Source organism: Hemiscyllium ocellatum, chromosome 4 (genome assembly GCF_020745735.1).
Source record: "Hemiscyllium ocellatum isolate sHemOce1 chromosome 4, sHemOce1.pat.X.cur, whole genome shotgun sequence".
NCBI classification, from domain to species: domain Eukaryota; kingdom Metazoa; phylum Chordata; class Chondrichthyes; order Orectolobiformes; family Hemiscylliidae; genus Hemiscyllium; species Hemiscyllium ocellatum.
The window spans coordinates 68,857,349-68,882,002 of NC_083404.1; the positions used below are offsets into that span (position 1 = coordinate 68,857,349).

The window sequence follows — 24,654 nt, forward strand, 5'->3', positions numbered from 1 at the left end:
ACTCAATCAAGTTTGTGAGACATGATTTCCCACGCACAAAGCCATGTTGAGTATCCCTTATCAGTCCTTGCCTTTCCAAATACATATACAACCTGTCCCTCAGGATTCCCTTCAACAATTTGCCTAACACCGATGTCAGGCTCACTGGTCTATAGTTCCCTGGTTTGTCTTTACCGCCCTTCTTAATCAGTGGCACCGCGTTTGCCAACCTCCAGTCTTCGGGTACATCACCTGTGACTATCGATGATATAAATATCTCAGCAAGAGGCCCAGCAATCACTTCTCTAGCTTCCAGAATAAGAACAGAAGAAAGTATTGCCACAGTAGGAAGTTTGGCAATCACAGGACATAGATTAAAGATAATTGACAAAAAAATGAGAGGTAAGGTATCAGAAGCTATTTTTAAAAATATGTAAAATATATCTTATTACTGGATCTGTTTCCATGCAATGCATTCCAGATCATAATTTTCAAAGGGGAGCTGATAAATACTTTAAGAGCAAAATATCTTTGAGTTATGGGTCATGAGCACAGTACTGTGATTAATTGGGTAGTGATTTTAAAATGCTGAGAAAGTAGAAAATTTCAAAGATTCAGTCTCTGAGTGAAGAATATCTCCACATTTCAGTCCTAAATGATTGACTACTTAAACTAAAACAGTGCCCCATCTTTAGATTTTTCCAGAGAAAGCAACTGCTCAAGGGCTATCATCTCAAATGTCACCCAACTACTCTAAATAACCATTCTTGAGAGATCAGCTTTTAATGTTTAAACAATGAAGTATCATCTGATGATTTTCAATTGACTGTCAAATAGATATCTGGTGCCCTCATGAGGTCAAAATTGGGATACAGTCTTTACTATCTTAATTCTACAATGAGCGTTTAAGACCTGACATGTGAAAGTTAACTTCTTGTCAAATTTCATTTGAAGTTCACATTTATCAGCGTATATTTCCACTTGTACGCTATTACCAGAGCTGGTTAGCTCTGTTAGCTGGATGGATAGTTTGTTGTGCACAGTGAAGCCAACAGCACAAGTTCAAATCCGGAATAGCTTAGGATATATGAAGGCCCTACCTTCTCACCTCTGCTCCTTTCCTGAGACGTGACCCTCAGCTTGAACTCAGCAGTCAACTCTCTAATGAGAGAGCAGTTCTTTTGCACTATGATGACCTTGCTTACAAGGCACAAATCAGGAGTGTGTGATGGAATACTCCCTGCAGGCATGAGTGCAGTGCCAACAATACTCAAGAAGCTTGACACCATCCAGGACAAGCAGTTCTTTTGAGAGCATTCAATTCACCACTAATGCAGTGCCAGTGTCTTCCATCTACAAGATACACTGTAGCCACTCAAGAATACTTCAATCGTACCTTCTACCCAGAAGAACCAGGACAGCAGATTCATTGGATCACTACCCCTACAAATTTACCTCCAAGCCTCATATCTCTGGTCCTTCAGTGTGCTGGATCAAAGTTCGAGAACTACCTCCTTAACAGCACTGTGGGTATAACTGAACCAAGGACTACAGCAATTCAAAAAGGCAATTCACTGCCATGAACTATTACATGATTTCACAGTAATCTTTTGGTCAAATTGATGACATGAAAGCTACCAATTAAAACTTTTCCATAAGAACCTTGTCCAACATTTATATTCAATTGTACATACAAAATTGAATTATCCCCCCTTGTGGCATTCCCTTCATGCCTGTCTTGTCAGTACCTTTTTTCTGGTTTCATACTCCTGTTTATTTGTTGCCTTTGCCCTTCTAGATAGTGTGGTCAAGAGATTGGAAGATACTGTCTAGGGAGATTTAGACAATTTCTGCATTTCTTGTAGATGATGGACAGATATTGGGAGGAAAGAAGGTGAGTTTCTCACAAAAGAATTTCCAACTCTGATTTGCTCTTGTAGCAACATCATTTATATGGCTGGTCTAGGTCAGCTTCTGTTTAATGGTAGTCCTCAAGATGTGGATAATTCAGAAAAGGTACACCCTTAAATATCAAAACAAGATGGTTATATTCCTTCTTGTTGGACATGTTATTTCCTAGTACCTTCGTGGAGTAGATATTACTTGCCACCTATCAACTCGAATATAAATTTTATCCAGTCTTGCTGTAATTGGATGTGGACTGCTTCAGTATCTAACATTTGACTCGTGACGTGGTTAACTTGGGACAAGAAGTCTTCAATGCAGTGGTTGAAATTGTTATCAGGGCCCATAAACTATTCAGTGACTTTAGCCATTTCTTGGTATCATCTGGAGCAAATCAACTTGACCAAAGTCTAGCATCTCTGATGTTAGGGACCTCTGGAAGAGTCCAAGTTGGATCAGCCACACTTCACTCTGGGTGAAGATGAATATAAAGGCTTTAGCCTCGATTTTTACACTGATGTCCTGGGCTCCCCCGTCCTTATGGATGGGGATATTTGTCAAACTTTCCCATCCCAGTTAGCTAAGTGTCCACTGTCACAACTGCTCCATAAGTCAATACAAATATTTAAACGTATGAAAATTCCATCAAGACCAACAAATCCCAATCTGCCAGCTGCCTGGGATAAATGAAACCTCACCGGATGTCTTCAGTAACAGTAATTATTCTGTTGATTATAAAACAGAAAACTTAAATAAGAACAAAAGAAAAGATTTCTAATTTATCACCTTAAACTATGCCCTTTCAAAGGAAGCCACACAAATACATACACACAGGCTTCAAGAAAGAATACAGACAGGGTAAGCAAAACCAGACATCCCACTCAGACCCATCCTATCACTACCAGGGACACCATCACACAAACTGGCTAAAGAACTACAGCAGAAACTGAAACACCTGATCAGCGGATCTAGACACTGTATACAATCAACACAGGAATTCTTGGACATCATCAGAAATATATACATAGATAAGGAAGAAACCATGGTCACATTCGATGTAACAGCACTGTTCACCTCTATCGACAAAACCCTAGCCAAAGAAACAATAGCCAACCTGCTGGACATACAGAACAGACAACAGGATGTTGAACCTATCAACAAAGACTGCATACTCAAACTACTGGACCTGTGCCTCACAACACACTTCACATTCAACAACCAAATATATGAACAAATCTTCGGCACACCCATGGGCTCACCCATCTCTGGACTCATAGCAGAAGCGGAATGCAAAGATTAGAACAAACAGTCTTACTACAAATTCAACCCAAATTCTGGGTCAGATATGTGGATGACACCTTTGTAATCATTAAAAACATAGAAATAGAGAACACACATCGGATCATCAATGCCACACTCACTGGAATCCGATTCACAAGAGAAGAAGAAAAGGACAACAAACTCCCATTCCTAGCCGTGACGGTACAGAGAACACCTTAGGGAGAATTCACCACAAAGGTATACAGGAAAGCCACACACACAGACCAAGTCCTGAACTACAAAAGCAACCACCCCAACACACACAAAAGAAGTTGCATCAAGACACTATTCAAAAGGGCCACAACACACTGCAGTACACCAGAACTGCAAAAAGAGGAAGGAGAACACCTTTACAATGTATTCGCCAAAAACTGATACCCGCACAATTTCATCAACAGATGCCTAACAGAAAGACGACGGAACGAGGATATGCCACAACCCAAAGGACTAGCCACACTACCATACATCAAGAGCATTTCCGAACTGACAGCCAGACTACTGCAGCCACTAAGACTCATAACAGCACACAAACCAACAGCCACTCTCAGACAACAACTCACCAGAACGAAGGATCTGATACCCAACATGAGCAAAACCAATGTAGTGTACAAAATCCCATCCAAGCTAAAGATCTGCATCCATGTACACCAACTAGCCACGAAACGACACAACCAGCTATCCTTAGTAGCCACACTCGCAGATGACAAGCAACATGAATTCGACAACACTACTATTATAGGACAAGCCAAACAGAGAATAGTCAGGGAATTCCTCGAGGCATGGCACTCATCCATAGATTCAATCAATAAGCACATCGACCTGGACCCAATATACCGACCACTGCATCGGACAGCTGGAACTGACAACCGGAAGCAGCAGATTCAAACCACTACAAATGCCAGAGGTAAAATCAAAGAAGCGCTTCACAGGACGCTCCCAAGCACTGAGGATGTCATCTAGACAGGGGACGAAACTTTTGCAGCACAAATTCCCAGCTCGGCGAACAGAACCACAATAACGAACATCTGAGCTACAAATCTTCTCACAAACTTTGATTATTCTATTCTAAATTGGTAGAACATAATTTGCCTTTAACTAATCTATCCTGATTTCTTGACTAAAGGTCATTGAAATGTTAACTGTTTCTATCTTCAGAGAAGCTACCTAAAAAAGGGTAAGATTTTCCTAGCACCTCCGTGTTTTTAATTCAGAATTCCATCAGATGTAGTAGTTTACTTTTGTGTTAATGAAATTTCAGATCTTGGAAGGATAATTTGCAATGTAAATGCAGTGCAGATTTTCATATAACTATTTATAAAGCTCCTGGTGGCTCCCACCCATTATAAACTGAACCCATGAATAAATCAGCCCAAGCTTGAGCTGAAGACAAGACAAAGGAAGCAATAAGGAGCAAGTGAGGATTGCAGATGCTGGAAATCGGAGTTGATAGTGTGGTGCTGGAAAAGCACAGCAGATCAGGCAGCATCCGAAGAGAAGAATCAACTGATGCTGCCTGACCTGCTGCGCTTATCCAGCAGCACAGGGACTCAGGACTCTGATCTCCAGCATCTGCAGTCCTCACTTTCACCTAGTTGACTTTAACCTTACAGCGAAGCCTCTTCCAAGAATGCCTACCTTGAAGAAGTTCTCCTCGCTCTACAAGGATCTCAGTGAGTCTCTCTCTCTCTCACTGCAATCCCCTCTGCCCTGAAGCTCTTCAGCCATGTCCTGAAGCAGACTCATTGCCACAGCCACATCTCCTTCGTCAGTGCCAGCCTATGGAACCAACTGATCTTGCATGGATTCTGGACTATGTTCAGACCAGTAAAAAATGAGGTCTGCAGATGCTGGAGATCACAGCTGAAAATGTGTTGCTGGTCAAAGCACAGCAGGCCAGGCAGCATCTCAGGAATAGAGAATTCGACGTTTCGAGCATAAGCCCTTCATCAGGAATGAGAGAGAGTAGCCAAGCAGGCTAAGATAAAAGGTAGGGAGGAGGGACTTGGGGGAGGGGCGATGGAGGTGGGATAGGTGGAAGGAGGTCAAGGTGAGGGTGATAGGCCGGAGTGGGGTGGGGACGGAGAGGTCAGGAAGAAGATTGCAGGTTAGGAGGGCGGTGCTGAGTTGAGGGAACCGACTGAGACAAGGTGGGGGGAGGGGAAATGAGGAAACTGGAGAAATCTGAATTCATACCTTGTGGTTGGAGGGTTCCCAGGCGAAAGATGAGGCGCTCCTCCTCCAGCCGTCGTGTTGTTATGTTCTGCCGGTGGAGGAGTCCAAGTGTGGCCGAGCGGTCTGAAGCGCTGGATCAAGCATCCAGTCACTCTAGAGAGGCGTGGGTTCGAATCCCACCACTGCCATTTCAGCTGATCAACACCACCGCTGCAGCTTTGTAAGAAATGCTGCATTGATGATGTTCAAAACAAAAGTGAAATTGGTCCGCAATTCCAGGGGAATTGCGGATGTGCTGGATATTGCAAATATCCGACTCAAATTAGTATTATCCGCCACAAGTTCACCTGTACCTCCACACACATCATCTATTGCATCCGCTGCACCCGATGTGGCCTCCTCTATATTGGGGAGACAGGCCGCTTACTTGCGGAACGCTTCAGAGAACACCTCAGGGACGCCCGGACCAACCAACCCAACAACCCCGTGGCTCAACACTTTAACTCTCCCTCCCACTCCACCGAGGACATGCAGGTCCTTGGACTCCTCCACCGGCAGAACATAACAACACGACGGCTGGACGAGGAGCGCCTCATTTTCCGCCTGGGAACCCTCCAACCACAAGGTATGAATTCAGAATTCTCCAGTTTCCTCATTTCCCCTCCCCCCACCTTGTCTCAGTCGGTTCCCTCAACTCAGCACCGCCCTCCTAACCTGCAATCTTCTTCCTGACCTCTCCGCCCCCACCCCACTCCGGCCTATCACCCTCACCTTGACCTCCTTCCACCTATCCCACCTCCATCGCCCCTCCCCCAAGTCCCTCCTCCCTACCTTTTATCTTAGCCTGCTTGGCTACTCTCTCTCATTCCTGATGAAGGGCTTATGCTCGAAACGTCGAATTCTCTATTCCTGAGATGCTGCCTGGCCTGCTGTGCTTTGACCAGCAACACATTTTCAGATGTTCAGACCAGCACAACTTGGACCTGAACAGGACAACCAGTACCTCCTACAAACTCAAAACCTCTAGAAATGGTTCATCTTGCAGATCCTCCACTCCACTCTCGCAGCCATGCTTCGCCACCTACTCTCTCTACAGGCAGTTCTGTTCCAGGTCATGGCCACAATCAGTCAGACCTGCAAAGGATATCTGCTGTTTTACATCCTCAAAAATCCACCCCCAAATCTGGATTCCAGAGACACTCCTCCCTCTGCGATTCCTTTGTCAGATCCACACCCCCCACCAACTCACCCCCCCCCCCCCCCCCCCCACCACCGCCACCAGCTACCTTCCCTGCCACCTCAGGAATTGAAAAACCTGCACCCACACCTTCCACCCCCCCCAATCCCCGTCCAAGCTCCAAAAGGTCTTTCCACATCTGACAGATTTTACCTGAATTCCACGCACATTATCTACTATATCCTGTTGCACCCGATGTGGTCTCCTCTACATCGAGGAGATAGGATGCTAACTTTCGGATCGTTTCAGAGAACATCTTTGGACACCTACACTAACCAACCCAACCACCACGTGGCTGAACATTTTAACTTCCCTTCCCACTCCACTAGGGACATGCAGGTCGTGGGCCTCCGCCATTGCCAAACCCTCACCACCTGACACCTGGAGGAAGAATGCCTCATCTTCCCCCATGGGACCAATGATCAATGTGGATTTCACCAGTTTCCTCATTTCCCCTCCTCCCACCTTATCCCAGTCCCAAGCCTCCAACTTTGCACTGCCCCCTTGACCGGTCCTACCTGTCCATCTTCCTTTCTTCCCACCCATCTGCTCCATCCTTCCCTCCAACCTATCACTTCCACCCGCACCTTCATCTATCATATTCCCAGTTACCTTCCCCCAAACCCACACTCCTCCTATTTATCTCTCAGCCCCCCCGGCCCACAAGCCTCATTCCTGAAGAAGGGCTTATGCCTGAAACATCGACTCTTGATAAGATGTGTGGCTCAGTTTGATGATAAGTATGTAAGTTAGCTCGCTGAGCTGGATAATTTGTTCTCAGACATTTTGTCACCACACTAGGTAACATCAGTGAGAGTCTCTTGTGAAGTGGTGAGGATATATCCCGCCTCTCTATTTATAAGTCTTGGATCCTTAAGGTGGGTGATGTCATTTCTGGTTCTTTTTTCAAGGGAAGGTAGATAGAATCTAAATCGCTGTGTTTACTGATGGAGTTCTGGTTAGATTGCCATGCCTCTAAATATTCTTGTGCATGTATTTGTTTCGCCTGTGCTAGGATGTGTGTGTTATCCCAGTTAAAGTGGTTTCTTTCTTTGTCTGTACGTATGGAAACTAGCGATTGTGGGCTGTGTCTTTTGGTAGCTAGTTGGCGTTTGTATCCCCTAGTGGCAAGTCTCCTGCTTATCTGTCCGATGTAGTGCTTTTTATAGTTCTTGCATGGTGTCTTGAAAATGACATTAGATTTGTTGGTAGTAGCTAATGGATCCTTTAGTTTCATTAGTCACTGTTTAAGTGTGTTGGTAGGTTTGTGGACTATCATAATGCCAAGGGATCTGAGTCTGGAAGCCATTTCTGATATTTCTTTGATGGAAGGTAATGTGATTAAAGTTTTTGGTTGCTTTGTGTCCTCTTGTTTGGGTTTGTTTCTGAGGAATCGACGGATTGTGCTTATTGGGTATCTGTTTTTCTTAAAACGTTATATGGCTATTTTTCTTCTGCTTTTTGGGGTTCTTGGGTGATGCAGTGTGATGTAGTTAATTGAAATAATACCTTGATGCAGCTCTGTTTGTGTGTGTTGGGATGATTGCTTCTGAAATAAAGTATTTGTTCTGTGTTTGTTGTTTTTCTGTAGATTTTGGTTTGAAGTTCTCTGTTAACTGTATGTTCAACTATCACATCTAGGAGTGGGAGCCCGTCGTTCTCCTCTTTTGTGAATTTCATGCCTGTCAGGATAGTGTTGATGATGTTGTATGCTTCCTCTAATTTGTTCCATTTTGTGATGACAAAGGTATCATTTACTTTGTGGATCCAAAGTTTGGGTTGGATAGATGGGAGGCTGGTTGTTCAAGTCTCTGCATTACTACTTCCTGAGACCTGATGTTGGTGGTTCCATAGGTGTTTCACTGACTTGTTTGGAGGTCTTGTTATGGAATGTGAAGGGGGTGGTGAGGCACAGGTCTATTAACTTGAGGATAAAGTCTTTGCTGATGGTGTTTGTGGTTCTGGTTTTCAGTGATATCACGTTTCTTTGGCCAAGTCAATGTTAATTGATGTGAAAAGGGTTGTAATGTCAAAGGAGACTATTATTTTGTCCTCTTAGTGTCTTTGAAGGCGTTCAGGAATTCTTGGGTGGAGTAAATGGAGCAGCGTGAATCTTCAATTAGGTGTTTTAGTTTTTGATGGAGTTGTTTGGCTAGTCTGTATGTTGATGTACCAAGTAGGGAGACTACGGGTCTGAGGGGTGCACCAGGTTTTGTATTTTTGGTGAACCATTATAGTGTGGTGTGTTGGACCCATCTGGTTTCATACTTTGGAAGTCCTGTTTAATTCTCCTGATTTTTTCAGTTCTGTTAAAAAGGATGCGATTCTGTTTACTAGTTGTGGGGTCAGGTCTATCGCCACCTGCTAGTAAATTTTGGTAAGTGCAAACAGAGTATTTTCCTTTTTAAGATAGTCAACTGATTAAACTACAATTACAAAGACACGAGTAAAAAGGACTTCCTCGCAGCATTTGAATTCACATTAAAAAATAACGATCTTTCAGAGGAAACACAGCAGACCATAAGACAAGGTATTGCACCTACATTAGGCGGAAAGAAAGAAAGAAAGGAAACACACTTAATGCTCAAGAAAGTAAAGCCTTTGAAAGACTAAAAAAGACAAAAACATTGTATTAAGTACTGCAGACAAGGGATGCATAACTGTTATTTTAAACAAATCTGACTATCTATGAGCTTTGGTTCCAAGGATTCACTCTATAGAACCAAGGTGGGTAAGATTCACAAAGAATGATAAACTATGAGCATCATTTACTCCTTTGTCGGCAGCTCCCATTATAAGTAAGGGATTCGTGTGTTATCTTGTCTGTCCAGTATGTAAATTGTCATTGTCATTGAAATGGAGGCAAGAAACATTTGAAAGTCGGGGGAAGAAAAAAATACTGTTTTAGTCAAATTGGTTGAGAAAGAGAAAGAATGAAAAGTCTACAGTTTCTCACCTTCTCTCCGTGCATTGACAATCACATTAGCAGCAGATTTACTCATTACGTGGACAATATAAAGTGGACAATTAATGCAATTGGCTATAGTAATCGCCCTTAGTGTGGCTTCAGCCTCCACCTGTTCAGGTCGACAAAGTTCGTGACCTTCAGGTCCAGTGATTCCCTGAGACAGTAACTTTTTCGCACCCTGAAATGAAAATGTGTCAACAAGTTGAGAGTAATTTTCTCATGCTATTGTAAACATATTCTCTAATAGAAGCATTTTGTATTAATATTATCTGGTGGAAATTGAAGGGTACTGGGATGTTAACAGTTTACTTATAATTCCAAAGTCCATTGCCAAATACTGTAATGCAATTTGTTTTACACAGAATTATTCTGTTACAGAGATAAATTTATCTTCAGTGACATGGAAACATTATGTTTTCATTTTCTTCCCTTATACTCTTCATTTCCCAGAATCATACACCATTTCCTGACCAATTAATCAGGCAACAACCCCTGTTCCAAAATTCCTTGTTAATAATGTTCTGCAATAGACTGGAATGAACTGGAATGGAATGAACATAAAAGAAAACAGCTGAGGGCTGACCTTACTTAATTTTCACCGTCTCGACAGGGAAGCAGATTTACATCCAGTCTTTCTCCAGCAAGATAACCTCTCAAACAAATGGTGGAACAAAGACTGAAATTGCTGGAGGAACTCAGCAAGTTTGGCAGCAAGTTTGGAGAGAAAGTAGAGTTAATGTTACAAATCCAATGAAAATTGGCAATAATGATTGAAGATCGCAGAACACCATGTGTGTGTGCCTCCACAAATGCTGCCTGATCTCCTATATATTCCCAACATTTTCTGTTTTATAGCTATTCAAATGGACCAATCGATCTCACATCTTAGTGTTTTGGTGCTGCACAGTAGTACAGTTGCAACATGCATTAGTCTTAAAGTTGCCAAAACACAGAGCTCAAGGTAGTCTGTGCAATTCAGAGTGCACTATGGAGCAGACCTTTGGTCCATTCCCTTTTGTTTATTTAATTGAGAGAGAGAGAAATCACAAAATTTCAGAACTGGGAAATTAGATTAGATTACTTTCAGTGTGGAAACAGGCCCTTCTGCCCAACAAGTCTACACCCACCCTCTGAAGAGCAACCCACCCAGACCCATTCCCCTACATTTACCCCTTCACCTAACACTGAGGGCAATTTAGAATGTCCAATTCCCCCAACCTGCACATCTTTGGACTGTGGGAGGAAACCGGAGCACCCAGAGTAAACCCACGCAGACACAGGAAGAATGTGCAAACTCCACACAGACAGTTGCCCAAGGCGGGAAATGAACCCGGGTCTCTGGTGCAGTGAGGCAGCAATGCTAATCATTGTGCCAACCAAATTGCAAATTAATGGACAGTAAGGTGTATTTTGGGTTGCTGTGACAATTGAGAGTGTGTGGCAATGCATTGTATGAAGCAATATCACTTTTATGCAAGACCACGAGGTACGTAGTCAGTTCCATTTCCATTTGTAACACAAGGCTTTCCCTGGAATTCTCTAGGATCCAGGTTGCATCTCTTCTTACTCAGCCATATGCTGGCTCTTAGTGACAACAGCATGAGGTTAAAGACTATTCAGGTGTTTCACTGCCTCTCCTGATCGCCCTACTGTGTTGCTCGATTGATTGCCCAGTTACCTCCTGCTAAAACTGGAAAGGTTAAAGCTTCCATTTTCAGCCAAAAACAAAGGTCCAAACCTTGTTGCCAAATGAATTTCCATCCCAGCCACCATGGATGAACGGCAGTGTCGTATTCAAGAGCAGGCCAGTTAGCTAAGCTGACTGGTTTACTTACAATGCAAAGTGATGCCACCAGCATGGATCCAAATCCTGTACTGGCTGAGTTTACCTGGAGGATTTCTTCTCAACCTTTCCTCATGCCTCAGGCATGGTAAATCTCAGCTTAAACCACCACCAGTCGTGTCTCTTAAATGATAAAGTAGCCCGATAGTCCAGTAGTACAATGGCGACTTTACTTATTTTATCCTATCCCCCATTGCTACAACATAGCTGGTCAGCATCCTACATCAGCCATATGTCACTGAAACCCTCATTTGTACTTATGACTTTTTCAACTCAATTTATTTTTGCATACTTGCACTCTCTGCTTTCTATTAACTTCAACTCAACTGAATTCTCATTTTCACCACGATGAGGTGGCTAAAATTTGAAGTCTCTGTCTACAGTATTGCCCTCTCTAATTTCCTCCATATCAACAACCTCTCTCCACAAACCACTGGTTCTGTGCGTCTAGACATAGACACAGATGTGCATGTGGACAGACACATCATATTATCACTGGCAGGTCCTGTGCCCTGAAATTCCCTTCCTCAGCCTCTTCAGACAGAAAATACCAACAGAGAAACTAGGAGCTGGAGTAGGCCATTCAGGCCTTCAAACCAGCTCCACTAATCAAGATAATCATGCTGATCCTCTATTTTAATACCATATTCCTGCTTTCTACCAATTCCCCTTCATGCTTTTAAAATCTAAATACTTATCTTTCTTAAATATATTCAATAACTTTTTTTAAATTCACAGGTTAAGGACCCTAGCTAGGTTAATATTTATTGCCCATCCCTAACTGCCCAGAGTTGATTTAAGAGAAAGCCACACTGCTACAGGTCTGACGTCATGTTGCCCAGACCTGATAAGGATTCCAGTTTCCTTTTGTAAAGGACAATAGTGAACCAGATGTGTTTTTTCAACAATCACCATTTTGCAGCATGAGCCAGTAAGAGCGAGGGCCGGGGGCTGCTGGTAAGGTAAATTTCCCATTGAAATACTTACCTTATGGAATCAGTGGCCTCCATTTTGCAGCAGCAGGAGCAGTGAGAGTGAGGAACTGAGTGGGAGCAGTCAAATTGTGCCCTGAGAAGATAAATGAACTGATAAATTGGCTAGTGGCTAAACTGGGAGAAGGCCAATGACAGCAAAATTTGGCAGGAGCTGGGCAATGTGGATTGGGAGCAGCTGATTGAGGGCAAATCCACATTTGAGATGTTGGAGGCTTTTAAAGAGAGGTTGATTTAGAGTGCAGAAAGACATGTCCTTGTGAAAAGGAGGGAAAGAAATGGCAAGACTCGGGAACCATGGATGACAGGTGAAATTGTGAGACTAGCTATGAGGAAAAAGAAAACATACATAAGATCTAGGCAATTGAAAACAGACAAAGCTTTGGAAGAATATTGGGAAAGTAGGGCCAATCTGAAATGATGAACTACAAAGGCTAAAAGGGGTCATGAGATATCTTTAGCAAACAGGGTAAAAGAAAATCCCAAAGCTTTTTATTCGTATATAAGGAGCAAGAAGGTAACTAAAGAAAATGTTGGCCCACTCAAGGACAAAGGAGGAAAGTTATGTATGAAATGAGAGAGAATGGGTGAGATTCTTAATGAGTACTTTGCATCGGTATTCACCGAGGAGAAGGACATGGCAGATGTTAAGGTGAGGGATAGGTGTTTGATTACTTTAGGTCAAGTCGGCATTAGGAGGGAGGAAGTGTTGGATATTCTAAAAGGTAGACAAGTCCCCAGATCCAGATGAGATCTATCCCAGGTTACTGAGGGAAGCGAGAGAGGAAATAGCTGGGTCCTTAACAGATATCTTTGCAGCATCCTTAAACATAGGTGTGGTCCTGGAGGACTGGAGAATTACTAATGTTGTCCCCTTGTTTAAGGAGGGTAGCAAGGATAATAAAGTAACTGTAGACCGGTGAGTCTGACATCAGTGGTAAGGAAGCTGCTGGAGAAGATACTGAGGGAGACGATCTATTTACATTTTGAAGAAAATGGGCTTATCAGTGATCGGCAGCATGGTTTTGTGCAGGGAAGGTCATGTCTTATCAACTTAATATAATTCTTTGTGGAAGTGACAAAGTTGATTGATGAGGGAAGGGCTTCAGTAAGGCATCTGGCAAGATTCCCTGTGGTAGGCTGATGGAGAAAGTAAAGGCGCCTAGGGTCCAGGATGTACTAGCTAGATGGATAGAGAAGTGGCTGGGCAACAGGAGACAGAGTTGTAGGGGAAGAGAGTTTCTGAAAATGGACAACTGTGACCAGTGGTGTTGCACAGGAATCTGTGCTGGGACCACTGTTGTTTGTGATAAACATAAATGAACTGGAGGAAGGTACAAGTGGTCTGATTAGCAAGTTTGTAGATGACACTAAGATTGGTGGAGTAGCAGATAATGAAGGGGACAGTCACAGAATGCAGTAGAATATAGATATATTGGAGAGTTGAGTGGAGAAATGGCAGTTGGAGTTCAATTGGGACAAATGAGAGGTAATGCATTTTTGAAGATCCAATTCTGGAGCAAATTATACATTAAATGCAAAAGACCCTGGGAAAATTAATGCACAGAGAGATCTGGGTGTTCAGGTCCATTGTATCCTGAAGGTGGCATGCAGGTCGATAACGTGGTCAAGAAGGTATATGGCATCTTTCTTTCATCGGACGGGGCATTGAGTACAAGAGTTGGCAGATCATTTTAGAGTTGTATAGCACATTAGTTTGGCTACATTTGGAATACTACATACAGTTCTGGTCACCACATTACTAGTAGGATGTGGATGCTTTGGAGAGGGTGCAGAGGAGGTTCACCAGGACGTTGCCTGTTATGCAGGGTGCTAGCTATGAAGAAGGACGGAGGTTGAGGGGGCACCTGATTGGGGTCTACAAAATCATGAGAGGTATAGGCAGGGTGGTTAGCAAGAAGCTTTTTCCCAGAATGGGTGACTCAATTACTAGGGGTCAAGAAAAGAGGGGAAATATTTAAGGGAAATAGGTATGGAAAGTTCTTTACACAGAGGGTGCTGGGTGCCTGGAACACGTTGCCAGCAGAGATGGTAGAGGCAGGCATGATAATAAATGGGCAGAAAGCAGAAGGATACAGAAAATAGGTGACAGGTTTAGACTGAGGATCTGGATCAGCACAGGCATGGAGGGCTGAAGGGCCTGTTCTTGTGCTGTAATTTTCTTTGTTCTTTGACATGGTTTCATGGTCAGACTTTAATTCCAGATTCTTACTGAACTCAAATTCAGCCATCTGCTATAGTGAGATTCAATCTCAGGTCCACCGGCATCACTCCCCACCTCTTCCTCCGCTACATTGATGACTGCATTGGCGCCACCTCGTGCTCCCGCGAGGAGGTTGAGCAATCATCAACTTCACCAACACATTCCACCCTGACTTTAAATTTACCTGAACTATCTCTGACACCTTCCTCCCCTTCCTGGACCTCTCCATCTCCACTAATGACGACCAACTTGGCACTGACATTTTTTACAAACCCACCGACTACCACAGCTACCTGGATTACAACTCTTCCCACCCTACCTCCTGCAAAAATGCCATCCCGTACTCCCAATTCCTCCGCCTCCGCCGTATCTGCTCCCAGGAGGATCAGTTCCTCCACAGAACACACCAGACGGCCTCCTTCTTTAGAGACCGCAATTTCCCTTCCCACGTGGTTAAAGATGCCCTCCAACGCATCTTGTCCACATCCCACCCCTCCGCCCTCAGACCCCACCCCTCCAAGGACAGAGCCCCCCGATACTCACCTTCCACCCTACCAACCTTCGCATAAACCAAATTATCCATCAACATTTCCGCCACCTCCAAATGGACCCCACCACCAGGGATATATTTCCGTCCCCACCCCTTTCCGCCTTCTGCAAAGACCGTTCCTCCGTGACTACCTGGTCAGGTCCACGCCCCTCAACAACAAACCCCCCGTCCAGGCACCTTCCCCTGCCACCGCAAGAAATGCAAAACCTGCATCCACACCTCCTCTCTCACCTCCATCCAAGGCCCCAAAGGAGCCTTCCACATCTATCAAAGTTTTACCTGCACATCTACCAATATCATTTATTGTATCTGTTGCTCCCGATGCGGTCTCCTCTACATTGGGAAGACTGGACGCCTCCAAGCAGAGCACTCTAGGGAACATCCTTGGATGCTGCCTGACCAGCTGTGCTTTTCCAGCACCATGCTTTTTGACTCAAGAGTCCCCAGCCAGGGAAACCATCTTCTAGTCTGTAAAGTCATATTTGAATTTTATACAGTTCAATCAGATCATAGAGTCATAGAGATGCACAGCATGGAAACAGGCCCTTGGGTCCAACCCATCCATGCCGACCAGATATCCCAACCCAATCTAGTCCCACTTGCCAGCACTTGGCCCATATCCCTCCAAACCCTTCCTATTCATATATCCATCCAGGTGCCTTTTAAATGTTGGAATTGTACTAGCCTCCACCACTTGCTCTGGCAGCCCATTCCATACATGCACCACCCTCTGCGTGCAAAAGTTGCCCCTTTGGTCTCTTTAATATCTTTCCCCTCTCACCCTAAACCTATGCCCTCTAGTTCTGGACTACCCCACTGCAGGGAAAAGACTTTGTCGATTTATCCAATCTATGCCCTTCATGATTTTATAAACCTCTACAAGCTCATCCTCTCATTCTTCTGACCTCGAGGGGTTTGACTGAACCTGTACACAAACTCGCATCTCCAATTACAGCTGGAATGAACCTCTGATGCACTCCCTCATTGGCAAACATATCCTTTCTCAGGTAGGGAGATCAAAATTGTGTGCAACATTACAGGTATGGTCTCATAAAGACCCTGTATAACTTACAAGAAGACACCCCTACTTCTGAATCAAATCCTCTTGGAATAAAGACAAATATACCAATTGACTTACTAATTGCTTGTTACACCTGCCTCTCTATTTTTGTTTACTAGTGTACAAGAACACCCAGACTCCTTTGTACAATCAAGTGAGCCAATATATATAATACTGTACCTGTCAGATTTTCACACCAAAGTGTAAATTTCATATTATTTTCTCCTCAACTGTCAACTCCAGTATTTGTTTAACACTAGAATGTCTTCCTTTGGTTCACGAAATTTACTTTGCTTCCTTTTGCCTTTGTAAAGAGCTTGAGACCCTATTTGTGTTCAATATCTTCTATAAATTTAATTCAGTTGCTGATTTAACATGTTCTTTACCAATGGATCTATACATTTGTCTGACATTTCTATTTGTATCTCTATCATCTCAATAAGACGACAGAGGCTTTCGACAAGAAATCTATTCATTGCAACATGTATATACTATCTCCTTCCTGTGATTCAAGCTAATTCCATTGCCTTGATCCTTCCTATCACAGAATCATAGAATCCCTACAGTGTAGAAACAGGTATTTGGCCCAACAAGCCCACACCGACCCTCCAAAGAGTATCCCATCTAAACCCATTCCCCATTATTCTACATTTATCACTGACTAATGCATCTTACCTACATATCCCTCAACACTCCGGGCAATTTAGCATGGCCAATTCACCTAACCTGCAGGTCTTTGGATTGTGAGAGGAAACTGGAGCACCCGGAGGAAACCCATGCAAACACAGGGAGAATGTGCAAACTCCACACAGACAGTCGCCCTGAGGGTGGAATCGAATACAGGTATCTGGCACTGTGAGGCAGCAGTGCTAACTATGAGCCATTGTGCTGCTCTATCATGCTTTATTTTCCTCTGCTCAATCATTTATCCCTTAAAAATAATCAATTTCATAAAATAGTTTGGGGTGGGGGAAATCAGCATTCTAACAAAATCCAATCTTGGTTTCAATAAACTGCACAATACAGTGTAGTGATTGGAGCGAAGTCAGCCAAGTGGATTTCAGAATATGAGTTTTCTGGTTGGCTCTGTTAACCTGGTCCAAATCAGGGAGGCCTAGCTGACAGATATAAATAGGTGTGTCGAGGTTCTGTTCACTCCAGGAACTAGCTCTGAGCTAGCTGGGTCAGTGTCATGTACTATGCACATATAAGTAAAGGGTGACTTGATGATAGAATAACATCCATCATTCAATGATCTGGCAGAAAAAGTAGTCCAAGGCAGGCTGAAAGAAACAGTCTGAAGCTTTACTTGATACCAAACTGCACCATTCCTGTTTGATTATAGGGCCAGCTCCAGCAGAATTGATAATGGGGAGAAGACTTCACACTAGATAAACCTGATCTTCCCTTGGGGGGAGGGGTAAAATGCCATCAGGAATGCCAATATTGGACACAAGACGCCTCTAATTGACAGAGGTAGTTACTTAGGTGGACTAAGTTTAGTATCAAAACAATGGAAATGGCCCTGCATGAATGAGAGGCATGATAGACATGAAGCCAGGTCTCATGATGTTTTGAGTTCAGTTAGGAGAGGTGGTCCTGAACAAGCACATGGATCACATTAAATGGGGCAGGAGCAAATCATTCCTGCCTCTCAGAACATCCGGCAAGGCTGTCAGAACTGAGATGTCTCCCTCCACCTAGTGTTGAAGAAACATCTGAGGACAAGAAAGACATGGAAGATGTCACAGTCTCTATTAAAGATGAAGAATTTCAGTCAAGATGCTCTGGGTGCAAGAGGTGGAACATGATCTGATACACAATGCAGGTATCCTAGACAGAGTTGACAGAAATAGACCTGGTGTGAAAAGGCGCAAAGAGAATCAACAGAAAAAAACGATGGGCCTGCGTCCCTAGATTTAGAGGGGGAGTGATTTAGTATTTGGAATGAGATCAGTCAAGTGGATCTCATAGAATGAGTTCCCTGACAGGGGCTGTTAACCTGGTTTAATCACAGAGCTCTGGCTTATAAACAAGAGTACCAGGGGTTCTCTTCACTGCAGGAGTCAGCTCTGAGCTAGCTGGGTCAGTATCATGTACTGTGTATGCTTGGTGATGGGATACCAGCCTTTGTGGAGTTATTTCAAAGAGAATTAACGTCCTAGTACTACAAGAAAACCAGCTTTTCAAAATATGGAGGCCGTCAGATTTTTAAATCTGAATTTCTTAATTTTTAGAAAAACAAACCATGAAAAAAAAGTCAAAGTAGAACTTATCCTACAGATATGCACAGTTTATCATTCAAAGCCAAAGTCTGGTCACAACCCACCTCTGCTATTAAGTGTCCGTTCTCAGCATGAACCTGAGCAATTGCTCCCAGTTTCTTACATCGGCTGAAAACAGAGTATAGCTCATCATCTTGAAGCATAAAGACACCTTTATATGCCATGAACATTTTAAAGGAATTTACACCTCTCTTTTTGACGAGAATTTCCATTTCATCTTTAACCTGAAAAAAGAGACAACACATGATAGAGTTCATCATTCCGTGAAAGAATAGTAAGAGCTAAAATCTGAACTTCAAGATTTATTGTGGAAATGGGCACTGAGTTTACTACTGCTTTTACCACATTTTTCTCATTAATGGAGTGACACGGGATCCTAATGCTAGTTGAGACTGTGCTACATCACTAATGATCATTCCTCTGACCCATTCCTCCTGGAAAGCACATACTAACCAATCATTTGACAGATATGATTACTGCAATTAAGGTACAGAATAAATGTTCTATGGGAAACAACTTCCTTTGAGGAGCAGGAAAGGGAACTATTACAAAAAGTACTAATTCTCTTCTTAAAAGAAGAATGAAAAGAAGATCAGCAGAAAAAAAGGGTCATAAAGCTTTTTAACTGAAAACCATGCACAACAAGCAAGATTGGGGAAAGGAATGATAATATATTAAAATAAATAATATATTAAAATCACCTTGAATGTGAAATATTTCTATTGCTGCCCTGTTGTAAAAATGTTCAGTTAGGATACCTAAATTATTGTCAATTGTGAATGAGTGGTTCTATACCAATCGTTGTACAGCACTACTTCCTAGGATCTGTCAATCTGAGGAGTTACCCTTAAACATTGTTCGCTGTTTTCTATCCACTCTGCTGGTTACCCTCCATATCCATGATCTAAGTCAGATATCTGTGCAGTACCTCATCAAAGGTCTTTTTAAAAATTCCATGATATTACATCAAGTACATAATTTATCTACTCTGATAACTTTCAAAAATGTCAACAAATACTGGTCATTGCCTTTTGCAATTGTGTTAATAATTCCATTTCATTTTTAGTTTCTAGTATTTTTATTGCATCAGTTGAGTAAAGATAATTCTTATCACATTTTAAACTGTAAAAAGCATTCGTACACAGCTTTTTAATACATCAGTTCATCACTTTAAGTCATAGCGTCATACAGATGTACAGCACGGAAACAGATGCTTTTGAACAACTCGTCCATGATGACCAGATAGCCTAGATTAATCTAGTTCCATTTGTCAGCAGTTGGCCCATATCCATTCCTATTCATATACCCATCGAGATGCCTTTTGATTGTTATAATTGCACCAGCCTGTACCACTTCTGGCAGGTCATTCCATACATGCACACCCTCTGTGTGAAAACATTGCCCCTTAGGACTCTTTTAAATCTGTTCCCTCTCACTTTGAACTATGCGCTCTAATTCTGGGCTCCCCCGTACTGGGGAAAAGATCTTTTCTATTTACCCTATGCATGCCCTTCATGATTTTATAAACCTTCATAAGGTCATCCCTCAGCTTCTGACACTCCCGAGGAAATAGCACAGCCTATTCAGCCTCAAACCTTCCAACCCTGGCAATATCCTTATAAATCTTAAATTCTCATAAACCGTTTCAGGTTTCACAACATCTTTCCTATAACAGGGAGACCAGAATTGAATACAGTATTCCAAAAGTGGCCTAATTAATGTCCTGTACAATCACAACATAACCTCCCAACTCCTATACTCAATGCGCTGACCAATAAAGGCAAGTGTACCTAAAGACTTCTTCACTATCCTATCTGCAACTCCACTTTCAAGGAAGTATGACCCTGCACTCCAAGGTCTCTTTGTTCAGCAACTCTGCCCAGGACCTTACCATTAAGTGTGTAAGTCCTGCCCTGATTTGCTTTTCCAAAGTGCAGCACCTCATATTTATCAAAATTAAACTCCATCTGCCACCCCTTGGCACATTGGCCCTTTTGATTCAAGATCCTACTGTACTCTGAGGTGAAGTTTTTTTCTATCCACACCTCCAATTTTGGTGTCATCTGCAAATGTACTAACCATACCTCCTACATTCACATTCAAATCATTTATATAAATGATGAAAGTCCTTCTACTCTTCCTTAAGAATATAAGGCCATAAGAAATAGGAGTGGAAGGTCATTCGGCCCATCAAGTCCACTCTGCCATTCACTCATGGCTGATGGGCATTTCATTGCCACTTACCTGCACACTCCCCATATCTCTTAATTCCTTGCGAGCTTAAGAATTTATTAATTCTGCCTTGAAGACATTTAATGTCCCGGCATCCACCGTGTTCAGTGGCAGTGAATTCCACAGGCCCACCACTCTCTGGCTGAAGAAATGTCTCCTCATTTCCGTTCTAAATTGACCCCCTCTAATTCTAAGGATGTGCCCATGAGTACAAGTATCCCCGCCTGACGGAAACAATTTCCCAGCGTCCACCCTTTCTAAGCCATGCATTATCTTGTAAGTTTCTATTAGATCTCCCCTCAGCCTTCTGAACTCTAATGAATACAATCCCAAGATCCTCAGCCGTTCATCATATGTTAGGCCTATCATTCCAGGGATCATCCTTGTGAATCTCCGCCGGACATGCTCCAGTGCCAGTATGTCCACCCTGAGATGAGAGGCCCAAAACTGCACACAGTATTCTAAATGGCGCCTAACTAGACCTTTATAAAGTCTCAGTTGCACATCACTCCTTTTACATTCCAATCCTCTTGAAATAAATGGCATTACATTTGCTTGCTTAACCACGGACTCAACCTGCAAGTCAACTTTTATAGAATCCTGTACTAGCACTCCCAGATCCCTTTGTACTTTGGCTTTATGAATTTTCTCACTGCTTACAAAATAGTCCATGTTTGTGTTCTTTTTTCCAAAGTGTAAGACCTTGCATTTGCTCACATTGAATTTCATCATTGGTTGTCTATCTATTTCCCGGTACATTTGCGCCCCTGGTCCTGACCACCACAGGGAGGTCTGTACATAACTCCCATTATGGTTTTTCTGCCTTTGTGGTTCCTCAACTCCACCCACACAGATGCCACATGATCTGACCCTATATCATTTTATACCATAAATTTAATTTTATTCTTAACTAACAGGGCAACCGCACCACCCTGCCCACCTCCTTGTCTTTTTGATAAGTTGTAAATCCTTGGATGTTTAACTGCAACTGTGTCACTATGATGCCTACCACATCATAATCATTTACGATGATTTGTGCTATTAATTCATCTACTTTGTTTCGAATGCTTGGAGCATTCATGTAAAGCACCTTAATGCAAATGTTCTTGTCCTCATGATTTTCATCACCTCTACCTAAGCCATCCTTCCTTTTTGCTCCATTCCTAGTTTGTCTTGAACTTTAACCCTGCACACATGCTAACCTGCTACTTATCTTTCTATTTGACTCCATACTCCTTGTTGCTATCCCTTTCCCTTCCCCCCCGACTCACAAGTTTAAAGTCCTAGTGACCATCGTATTTATACTTTTCGCCAGAACACTGGATTCAGATCAGTTCAGGTGGAGACCCACCCATGGGAGCAAATTGCCCCAGTTCCAAAACTGATGCCAATGTCCCATGAAATGGAAACCCTCTGTCCCACATCAATCTCTTAGCCATGTGTTTACTTCTCTAATTTTCTTATCCCTATGCTAATTAGCACGTGGCTCGAACAGTAATCCAGAGAATATCACCCTCGAGGACTTGTTCTTCAATTTCCTTCCTCGTGCTTGATATTCCCCAAACAGGTTCTCCTTCCTAGTCTTGCCTATGTTGTTTGTGCCAATGTGGACCACAACAACTGGATTCTCCCCCTCCTGTTATCCTTTCAAGCCGTTCGGAGATGTCCTGCACCCTGGCACTGGGCAGGCAACACACCAAGCGGGTTTCCTGATCTAACTCGCAAAGGATACTATCTATTCCCCTAAATATAGAATCCCCTATAATAACTATTGTCTTTTTGCTCTCTCCTCTTGAATGGCCTTCTGCACCATGGTGCCGTGGTCAGCTGGCTCATCCTGTCCACAGCCCTTCTCTTCATCCATACAAGGAGAAAAAATGTCATACCTGTTGAACAAGGTCAAGGGCTGAGGCTCCTCCACTGCTGAGCTCAGAATCCCTCTACCTGCCTCACTTACAGTCACATCCTATTGTTCCTGATCACTGACTGAATTTGAATTACTTAATCTGCTGGGTGTTACTGCCTCCTGAAACAAAGCGTCCAGATAAATCTTGCCCTCCCGGATGTGCCGCAGTGTTTGAAGCTCAGATTTCAGATCATCAATTCTAATACAGAGTTCTTTCAGCAACCAACACTTGCTGCAGATGTGGTCACTGCCGTTCACAATAGGATCAGCCAGCTGCCACATCATACAGCTACAGCACATCACCTGTTCAGCCATCTCTACTAATTTAATTAATTTATACAAATTTATGAGTTAAACAATTGTTAATACTTCTCTTTGGTCTTATTCAACTAACCAACTAACAGTAAACTTTTAATCAATCACAAGAAACACAAGAAATATCAATTGAAACTCCTTACCTTTGAAACACTTTATTTTGGTTAGAGGAGGAAGGTGAGGGGCCACTGACAAAATATGCACCTGAAACACCTGAAGTAAGTTTATATATTTTAAATTTACCTTCCCTTTGTGCCACTGGTCCACGCAAACGATCCTCGCACTCCAACTGCCGCTGAAACAATCCTTATCCATATGAAAGCTTTAAAAAAATTAAATTTGCCAATCTTCAAACCTCTTTAGTGTGCTCAAAGTTCCTGGAAAGTCAGTGCCAATCATGGTAAAATGACAGATTCTAACTTAAAAACAACTGAAATGCAGATTTAAGATTGTGGTCAGCTCAGGTATGGTGAAAAGCTATTGTCCTGGACATAAATCTCCACATTCCCCATCTCAAAGGACACTGAGACTATAATTGGACATTTTGATTGTACTCTTATCAGTAACAATCAATAAAACCAGTCAGATTTCAGGTTTTCTTTGAGTTTTATTGCTACAAGTGAAACAGATTTGTCAGTCATGACTTTACACTGTACCTTTTCACTCCACCAGGTCACTGCCACATGGAATGAATAATCACAACAGACTTTAGGATCTGCCCAACTTCGCCATTTCTCATACGCTGCCAACAAAGATTCACCTTTGTTGGGTATCACAAAGTCCAATATCATGGTGGTGCCTCCAGCCACAGCAGCCTGGGAAGGATGAAAGAATAATTATATTTATTGAACAAACTAAATTAAAACTAACCTCCCAGCAAACCAAGTTTAACCACTGCTTGCATATCAGTTGGAGTATCAGAGATTAATTTTAACTGTAACCATGTAACAGGTGAGGTAAGTAAATTTATATTGTATCCTCTCCAAAGACACATATCCTTACTAAGGTGTGATGCCCAGAATTACACATGGTACTGCAGACGTAGTCTATTGAAGTTATTTTAAAACTAAAGCATAACTTCTACTCCTTTATTCTAAAGCACAAAGTGAGTATGACATAACAAGCTGTGGAGAAAGTGAATGTAAGAAAAATGGAGGACAGATATAAAACAGTCAGTTTCCGAAGTTATTGAATTCAATATTGAGACCTTGAGGCTTGAATTCCCCAAGTTGAAAATGAAATGCTGCTTCTTTACTTTGCACTGTGATTAATTAGAATATTGCAACAGGCACAAAACAGAAATGCCTAAACAATAGCAAGGTGATTTATTGAATTGGCTAGCACCTGGAGGTTGAGGTCATTCCTACGCACAGGTATTCTGCAGAACAGTCACCCAGTCTGCTTCTAATCTCGCCAATGTAAGGGAGATCACAATGTGAGCAGCAAACGCAGGAGACTTGATTGAAAGAAGTACAGGAGAAATGCTGCGTTACCTGGAAGATGGGGCCTTGGATGATGAGGCAGGAGGTGAATAAGCCACACAAATTTCAACTTATTCACCTGATGACCACTAACCCTAACATCCCAAACTACTACAGAGAATGTTAAATTTCAGCTGCTTGCAATGACACACAGAATGTTACTTTTGTTGTCCATGCATGGTTTC

At 42.7% G+C, this 24,654-nt stretch overlaps 1 protein-coding gene across 1 annotated transcript in view; it reads right to left on the reverse strand.

Annotated features, from left to right (window-relative positions):
• Nucleotides 1–24,654, reverse strand: part of dpys (dihydropyrimidinase) — a 54,789-nt gene that overhangs the window by 25,904 nt on the left and 4,231 nt on the right. Inside the window, exons 2-4 of the mRNA XM_060824024.1 lie at nt 23,645–23,803; nt 18,580–18,759; nt 9,570–9,759 (exon numbers count right to left, since the gene is read on the reverse strand). Of these exons, the coding sequence (XP_060680007.1) occupies nt 9,570–9,759; nt 18,580–18,759; nt 23,645–23,803 (529 nt within the window). The remainder of the gene's footprint in view (nt 1–9,569; nt 9,760–18,579; nt 18,760–23,644; nt 23,804–24,654) is intronic.